This window comes from Bison bison, unplaced genomic scaffold, assembly GCF_000754665.1.
Source record: "Bison bison bison isolate TAMUID 2011002044 unplaced genomic scaffold, Bison_UMD1.0 scf7180017864506, whole genome shotgun sequence".
Taxonomy (NCBI): Eukaryota; Metazoa; Chordata; class Mammalia; order Artiodactyla; family Bovidae; genus Bison; species Bison bison.
The window spans coordinates 1,911,135-1,920,488 of record NW_011495063.1 but is presented as its reverse complement, the minus strand read 5'-3'; the positions used below and the strand labels follow the sequence as shown (position 1 = coordinate 1,920,488).

Genomic DNA, 9,354 nt, shown 5'->3' with positions numbered 1-9,354 from the left:
CCTGCAGAGTGGCATCCGCCAGACTTTCGGCCCCTCGGGAAGTGATAAGCAGGTACGGCCTGTCTCTCTGCTCCCAGTTTCCTTCCCAGGCTCTTGCCACTCGGTCTCCTCAACAGAGTGGGGGATGGGGATACACTAGAATTATCCCAGCATGGGGGAAGATTGAGGGCGTGGGAGGATGTCCTAACAATTTCTTCCATTAGGGTCTTCCATTCGAAGGAGAAGCAGAATGTGTCTTTTTAAAGGCAAATCGTTTTTTGAACTTTTGTATTAGAGGCCATGGTGAAAACTCAACACTCCTTGTAGACCTGTGAGTTCAGTTGCTTTCAGAACAAAATGCGTTAAGGGAGAACCTGCTTCATGAAAGATGCTGTCCAAGAGCTTAATTAGCTTTACCACACTGGGCTTCCCTGGTGGCTCAGTGGTAAAGAATCTTCCTGCAATGCAGGAGTCACAAGAGATCAAGAGATGCAGGTTTGATCCCTGTGTTGGGAAGATCCCCTGGAGGAGAACATGGCAACCTACTCCATATTCTTGCTTGGGAAATCGCGTGGACAGAGGAGCCTGGCGGGCTAAAGTCTGTAGGGTTGCACAGAGTCAGACACGATTGAAGCAACTTAGCAAGCACACTGGCCTCCTAGCGGAGCCAGTCCCACCAAGACTGCCTCTTCAGCTGCCTTGCTGACTGTAACCCACACTGCGGGGTCTCCAGTTTGGCTTCACTTAATCAATTACTTCCCTGAGAAATGGTTTGCATTTCTGGCTATCTGGTGCCTGCCATGTGCTGAGCTCTGTTGCTAGGCCCCCAAGCAGTACAGAGATGAATGAGTCCTGGTCCTGCCCTCATGGAGTGCATAGTCTAACAGAGAAAGTTGGTATGTCCAAAGACATCTTTGAGATCGTGCACAAAACTGTATGTTTTAGGCCTATTTGTGACTGAATCCTAAGTATTCGAATTCTGGAGCTACAGGCTGGGAAGAGATTGTTGTTGTTGTTGTTCAGTCGCTCAGTCGTGTCTGACTCTTTGCGACCCCATGCACTGCAGCATACCAGTCTTCCCTGTCCTTCACTGTCTCCTGGAGCTCTCCCTGGAAGAGATTTTATGAACATGTAACTTGGTCCCCTGAGTTCACAGAGGTAGAACGAAGGCTCAGAGAGATTAGGCAATTTCCCCCAGGCCACACTGCTAGTGGCAAGGCCACGGCTAAAACACAAGCCTCGTGCTTTAAAGCTTTTCTCAATCATGATGTCAGGCTCCCTCAGGACCTTCCAGGTCCCTCTGGCCAGTGCTTTTGGATAGCCCCCTGGGCAGTAAGATGATTTTGTTGTAGGAGCACCTCATCTCCACCAGAGGGAGCAAAACCAACATCCCAGATCCTGGGCGGGGTTGAGGTTTTCTCACTAGTCATTTTGACAAAAGAGAAAGCATTCATTCTCTAGTTACATTGCAGAGGAGAAGAAAATATCATACGCCCGTAAAATGTTCTCTGCTTTTAACCTGGAGGACCAAAAGCTCACCAGTATTCCTAAATAAATAAAAAGTTTCTAGTGTTAAAAGAAGACTTTGTTAGTTGGAGGAACCCTTTTCCTGGCTAATATGATCAAGTCTTATTTTGGTGGGAGGGAATTGTACTTTCTTTTTTATTTTTTTAAGTTACGAAAGTATGGTAACATATTTACAGGAGACCTGGAAAATACAGAACAAAGTTATATATACTACTACTACTACTAAGTCGCTTCAGTCGTGTCTGACTCTGTGCGACCCCAGAGATGGCAGCCCACCAGGCTCCCCCATTCCTGGGATTCTCCAGGCAAGAACACTGGAGTGGGTTGCCATTTCGTTCTCCAGTGCATAAAAGTGAAAAGTGAAAGTGAAGTTGCTGAGTCATGTCCGACTCCCTAGCAACCCCATGGATTGCAGCCTTCCAGGCTCCTCCGTCCATGGGATTTTCCAGGCAAGAGTACTGGAGTGGGTTGCCATTGCCTTCTCTGAAGTTACATATAGTTCCACTATATATTATAATTATTTTTTAAGTAGATAAATTCAGATTTTTAGTTGGAGTTTCAATATCAAACTCTCAAAAATTAATAGAATAAATAGACAGAAAAGTAGAAGGATATAGTAGACATGAAAAGCACCATGAACCAAAATATGGGGGTTATTTTCAAATATCTTTTGATATTGATTTCTAACATCCCATGATGATAGAAAAGACTCTGTTGATTTCAATACCTTTAGACCATGGCATTTTTGTACTCTGCTTTATGTCCCCAGATATGTTCCAGTGTCTCCTGGTTCATAGTTTATGGGAACTCAGAATTTGTATCCTACTGTTTTGTGAGAATTGTATAAATCTTAATTATGATAAAGTCTTCCTTTAAGAGACATTTTCCAAAGATGGGGGGAAATCCTGAAACAATGGTGTGCACATTGTCATGTATGTTGTTGAGAACATCAGATTTGATGGAGCGCGTGTTTTTTAGAGAAAAACCCGGTTCCTGTGCAAGTTGTCGACCCCTATCTCGGCCCCGGGAATGGGGCTTCTGTCTCACGTGCAGCATGCCCTGTTTGTCTCCTAGTACCTAAACACAGTCATCCCTTACGAGAAGAAGGCCTCGCCCCCGTCAGTGGAAGACCTTCAGATGCTGACTAACAGTGAGTTCCTCCCATTCTCAGCCAGATCAACTGCTCATTTCTGTCCCTCTTGCCCTGTGAGTTATACCCTTGGTGTCTCGGGTCTGAGGTTTCCCCAGGGCAATTTCTTTTTTATTTTTGTTACTATTATTATTTTTAATTGGAAGATAATTGCTTTAAAATGTATTGGTTTCTACCATGCAACAATGTGAATAACTCATAACTATATATGTGTGTGTGTGTGTGTATATATATATATATCCTCTCCTTCCTGAGTTTCCCTCCCATCCCCACCTTCAACTTTTATTTTATATTGGAATACAGTTGATTAACAATATTGTGTTAATTTCAAATATACAACAGAGTGATTCAGTTATTCATGTACATGCATCTGTTCTTTTTCAAATTCTTTTCCCAGTTAGGTTGTTACAGAATATTGAGCAGAGTTCCCTGTGCTATACAATAGGACCTTGTTGGTTATCTATTTTAAATATCTATTTTAAATATAGTGCAGTTTCAATGGATCAAAATGTGCTCCACACCTTTGCATCGTGTCCCCTCCATGGGACAGAATTAAAGAGCTCTTCAGTGATACTAGGAGCTGCTTTGTCTTTTCCTGGTTCCTGGAAGGGAAAAGACTTGCCAGAAAAGACAAGCTGATGGAGGAGGTTGAGCAGGGGAACTTTCTGTGGTTCACCCACAGGTCTCAAGGCCATGCGCTCTCCGCCTTGCCTGCAGTTTGAGGTTGCCTTGTGTGCCCAAAGCAGGGAGCTCCATCTAAGGGACTGACTGTATTTAATGAGAAGCAAGGTTTCTTGGGTGGGGTAAGGCTGATGGGAGAGAATAGATTCTGGTTTTCCTCCCAGGCCCTGACTCTATTGTCAAGTAATATTAGCAAGCATTCAGAGCGGTTGGGGAAAACAGCCTGTGATGGAGAGCCTTTTTAGGCAAAATCTCTTGATACCCATCAGACACTACAGCCCCCAAAGGGCTGGGGCCACAGGGTATTAGCCATCAGTGCCAGCTTGATTTTTTAGGAAGAGAAAACTCCTAGGCTGAGATGTGAGGAAGGGCTCAGTAAATCACAAGGCCATCCATCACCCTGGCAACCGTGCTCTGCATTGAATAACACACTAACGGGATGCCCGCCGTTGCTGTGCTGCCTCAGAGGGAATGGGCCGCCGTAGGGCTTTTTGATGCCTAAGGGGAGGGAAGGGGGTCTTTATCTATTTGGCTGAAGAAGATAGATACCTCCTGGGCCCATTGCTTAAGGTGTCCAAAGATTTCATTTTTATCATTTTGGAGAACGAAAGAAGACATTTCTGATAAATGGAAATCTTGCCTCCATCAATAGACACCACGTCCTTGAGAACCTGGAAGTTTAAATTCAAAGTGCATCAGCTTCCTCTTAACTCATCTGAAGCTCTTTTATTTGCATAAATATGCACTAAGATTTTTTTTAATGGGAGCAGATAGAAATGAGCTGACATTTATAGGTGTTGGTGTTTTCACAAGCAGCAAGCATTTGGAAAATAATTTGGACAAATTATGAAGGTTGATGTATGTAGAGCACTCTATCATGCTGTTTTTTGAAAAATAAAGAGCTATAAATTTATTACAGATCCCCATTCAGAAATTTAGTGTGAAATCCTTTCATTTTAATCAAGAAACAGTGGTTTGTGTACACTTTGAAGTTCATTTAAAAAATTAGGGCTAGAGTATATCCATCATTTAGAATACTTTGGAAACAGAAATGCGAATAAAGGAAAATAAATAGCTTCTTCCTCCCTTCACTGTGGTTACTATATGGTGTTTTTCAAGCATAGTATTTTATGTCTTTCCCATATAGTTGGGATTACACAGGCTATTAAATTTCATATCATGATTTTAGTCACATCAGTTAACATTTGGTTAACATTCTTTTTATGGCTCTCTCTTCTGTCGTATAGACATACCACATTCCAATATTTTATTCTTTTTAAAAAAAGCTGCCAACTTCCCTGAATACCAACTTCCCTGTATGTTATGAGAGCTCTCTTTTTTGGCACATCTGTGTATGGGTTTGTAAACAGTAATTCTTCTTTTCCCAACTCCTGAGTCAAGAACATAAGCCCAAGACTGACTCTGGGGACTGGACAATTCTTATAAATTTTGGATTTTGGAGATCACCTGAGTCACATGTTGGCTGGGCTGAGTGCAATTATTGTATTTTTATTGCTATCTTCTTGGTGGGCAGCATTTATTTTAGTCTTCACATGCCCAGCTGCAACGTATTTTCAGCCTGTTATGTTGAAATGAATCCATGTCTAAAAATGCAGAAGAAAGAAAACAAACCATCGCCTGAATGGCCTGAGGTCCACTCTTTTTCTGGGCCTGGCCATGGACTCATGCCAACGTCAGCCTCTGTTTCTTACCCCCTCCTGAGTTTTGGAGTCAAGTGGGCTTCCGTGGTGGCTCAGATGGTAAAGAATCTGCCTTCAGTGTGGGAACCCTGGGTTCGATCCCTGGGTTGGAAAGATCCCCTGGAAAAGAGAGCGGCTACCCACTCCAGTATTCTGGCCTAGAAAATTCCATGGACAGAGGAGCCTGGCAGGCTACAGTCCGTAGGGAGGCAAAGAGTCGGACACGACTGAGCGACTTTTACTTTCCATGATGCTGATTTGCAGCTTGTTAAGGTAATCAATGGAGAACAGGACCTGGGAATGGACTGGGAAGTCTCTCGATTGTCAAGTTGCCTCCTGACCTCAGTCATCAGGGCCAGTTGATCTTCAGTGTTTTCTTCACTTGCAAAAAGCAATACATGTACACACTGCTATATTTAAAATGGATAACTAACAAGGACCTACTGTACAGCCCAGGGAACTCTGCTCAATGTTTTGTGGCAGCCTGGATGGGAGGGGAGTTTGGGGGAGAATGGATACAGGTATATGTATGGCTGAGTCCCTTCCCTGTCCGTCTGAAACTATCACATTACACTGATAACTGGCTATACCCCAATATAAAGTAAAAAAGTTAAAAAAATGAAATTAAGTGCAAAGATTATTGTATCCAGTGGAAAAACAGAGTAATACATGTTCATGGAAAAAATCTGGACCTTATAGCAATACGATGCTGAAGAGAACATGACCTGGGGCCTCATACTCAGAGGTAACTGCTTTTAAGTTTCATGCACATTCTTCCAGATTTTTTTCTATGAATATTAACATTTATTATTTACTCTTTTAAAATTAATATATTAAGTTCCACAACCTCCTTTCCTCATTGATAAGTATGTCTTGTATACATACACATCTATCTTTTTTTATGAAGCTGTTTGAGATGGCATAGATAGCATATACCAGAGTTTACTTAAGGCCTCTATTGATGATGAAATCTGTTGTTGGATACTCCCATCCCTTCCCTCGTTTTTTGATAGTATAAACAAGGTCCAGATATTAATTTTTTTGAAGGATTTTTTTACAGCACTGATTTCTGCATCATGAATAATGAATATGAGAAGGTACTTCTTAGTTTAATAACAGAAAAATCTGTTCTATGAAAAACCTTAAGTTTTAATCACTTTCCTATTGTTCGCTTCATATGTAGTTCATATCCCGTTTCAACAAAAAGTCTGTAAGCTCCTTGAAGGTCATCAGTACTTTTGCATTTCCACAAATTCTAGTGCTGTACTGGGCATAAAGTAGAAGATATTTGTTGAATTAAATTCATTTGCTCTTAACAAACTGGAGATGAGAACTTTCCTAATAATATCTGTATGAATAGGATGTCTTTAAAGACAGATTTGTCAGAGTTTCAGCAGTGTGACAGCTGTTATTCTTAACATTTGGATTGCATCTGAAAGTTGATTCCTTTTTTAAATTGCTTTATTTATTTTTATGATCATTAAAGACACATAATTCATAGGTGATGGGGAAATTACAGATGAGTACATGCCTACAAAAAGGAAAGACTAAAAGAAAAAGAGAAATAAGAGAAAAGAGGACGTCAACTCATCAGTAGGGCTACCCTGATCCTTTTGGTGGCTTCTCCTTCACCAGCAGGTGAATGCTGGCTCTTGACAGAGGCTTCTAGACTTTGCTCAACACTCAGCAAGTGTCTGATTTCCTTGACTTCTCTCTCACTGTCTTTGGGTTGGTGGACTGTCTGGCCCAGAAGTGAGCTTATGTGTCCTGATTCGTCTTGACTCTTCTCTCTCCCCACCCACAGTTCTCTTTGCCATGAAGGAGGATAATGAGAAGGTTCCCACTTTGCTGACGGACTACATTTTAAAAGGTAAGAGCAGCCCAGGTCTCTGGGAGCAGAAGTGACCTCCGGGGCTCCCCTCCCCCAGGACTCTTGTCGGCTGGACGCACAGAGCCCACACTGTGGGCCTCCCAGAGCCTCCACACTGGGCCAGACCAGGCAGGGCCGGGGAGCTCCGTGGACGACTGTGAGCGGGCCCTTGCCTTTGGATGTTGCTAGGAGGCCTGAGGAGGACATTCCATCACCCCCGAGTCACCAGCGCAACTCCACACAAAGAGCAGCCAAACCAGTACAAAAGGCTTATTGTTAAAGTTCTGTGGCGCTTGGGCTGTTTAGTTGGCAAAAACAAAGCCTCAGGATACCTTTAACAATCTCAACTACTTGAAAGGCAGCAAACTAGGGACATGATTAGCTACATCCTTTTATAGCTATTTCTTGTTTCATCTTTCATTGTGGATCATAGTTTTTTGTTTCATCTTTCATTTAACATATGCAGAAGTAGAGCAAATGGTGTAGTGCAGCAGTACCCAGCGTTTCTGGCACCAGAGACAAGTTTTGTGGAAGACAGTTTTTCCAGGGGGAGGGGAAGGGGATGGTTTGGGGATGATGCAGGTGCGTTGCATTTATTGGACACATTATCTCTATTATTATTACATCAGCTCCACCTCAGATCATCAGGCGTTAGATCCTGGAGGTTGGAGACCCCTGGATAGTGAACCGTCACGTGCTTAGCATGTGGCTTTAAAAATTATTAACTCCTGGCTGATCTAGTTTCCTTTATAACCATACCCAGCTTCTCCCCTCCATATTATTTTGAAGCAAATACCAACCATTATATCTTTTTTCATCCATAAGTATTTCAGTATGTATTTCTAAAACATGATCACAAGATCATGATCACAGCTAGAAAAATACAACATTTTAAAGTATCTTTGAGGGACTTCCTTGGTGGTTCAGTGGTTAAGACTCCACACTTCCACTGCAGGGGGCAAGAGTTCAATCTCTGGTTGGGGAACTAAGATCCCTCATGCCATGTACATTGGCCCCACCCCCCACCCCCGCCGTGCCAAAGTATCTTTGACTCTTCAACCAGTGTTCAGATTTCCCTGTAAAATTTTTTCAGTTTATTTCTTTGAATTAGGATCCAAAGAAGTTCCATACGTTACAATTTCATAATGTTTCTCTTAAATCTCTTCATTTTATTTATTTGACTGCACCGTGTTTTATTTGCAGAATGTGGACTCTCTAGCTCCTGCATATGGGATCTAGTTCCCTGACCAGGGATGGAACCTGGGCCCCCTGCATTGGGAGTGCATAGCCTTAGCCACTGGACCACCAAGGATGTCTTTTAAATCTCTATTAATATATATTCCCTGGTGGCTCAGATGGTAAAGCGTCTGTCTACAATGCAGGAGACCCGGGTTTGATCCCTGGGTCGGGAAGATCCCCTGGAGAAGGAAATGGCAATCCACTCCAGTACTATTGCCTGGAAAATCCCATGGACAGAGGAGCCTGGTAGGCTACAGTCCATAGGGTCGCAAAGAGTCGACTTCACTTTCACTTTAATATATATACAGTTTCCCCTTTCCTTCACCTCTCACATCCTTTGAATTTTATTTCATGAAAAAACCAAGTGATTCGATCCATAGAATTTCCTTATTCTGGCTTTTCCTTGTTAGTTTCATCCTCGTGGTTTCATTTAATATGTTCTTCCACCTTTTGCACTTCCTGTTGTCCAGCGGAGCCAGAGGGCTGAACACATTCAGAGCATCCACACCAGACCGGACTGGGCAGGGCCAGGGGACTCAGTACACTAGCATCCACAGTTTTTTGGAAAGCATTAGTTTATCAGTGGTTGAGAACTTCCATTAAGAGACAGCTACCATCTGGTTGTCTTTCTTTTGGGGGATGTTAATATCTATATTAGTGTGCTCAGGCTGATAAAACAGAATACCACTGGGTGGCTTAAACATCAGAAATTAATTTTCTCACAGTTCTGGAGAGTAGAAGTCCATGATTAAGGGGCCAGTAAATCGGGTTTCTAGTGAGGGTTCTCTTCTCAGCTTGCAAGCAGCTACCTTCTTGCTATGTCCTCACATGGCCTTTCTTCTGTTGATGAGAGAGTGCCAGAGCCTCTGTGCTTCTTCTTACAAGGACACTAATCCTAGCAGATCAGCACCCCACCCACATGACCTCATTTTAACCTTTCTTTCTCAGAGGCTCCATCTCCACGTATACCCGGGGGTTAGGGCTTCACCATGAATTCTTGGGTTGGGGACACAAACGTCGACTCTGTAACACTTTCCACTGGCTGTCATTCATAGTCCAGATCCTTTTTCTCGTTAGATTTTGCTCCACAGGTGCAGACAACCTTGGGTGCAGTTTCTGAAGGCTTGTAGACCTCAGTTTAGAACCTCTGAGCTGTACTGTTCTGTAAGGATCAGAAAGATGAATCTTAAATTTCTGCAGGATGGATT

The 9,354-nt window shown here is 42.8% G+C and overlaps 1 protein-coding gene across 1 annotated transcript in view; it reads left to right on the top strand.

The window, feature by feature from the left end:
- Positions 1-9,354, top strand: part of FEZ1 (fasciculation and elongation protein zeta 1 (zygin I)) — a 42,088-nt gene that overhangs the window by 31,830 nt on the left and 904 nt on the right. Inside the window, exons 8-10 of the mRNA XM_010829463.1 lie at positions 1-52; positions 2,581-2,656; positions 6,842-6,907. Coding sequence (XP_010827765.1) covers positions 1-52; positions 2,581-2,656; positions 6,842-6,907 — 194 coding nt within the window. The remainder of the gene's footprint in view (positions 53-2,580; positions 2,657-6,841; positions 6,908-9,354) is intronic.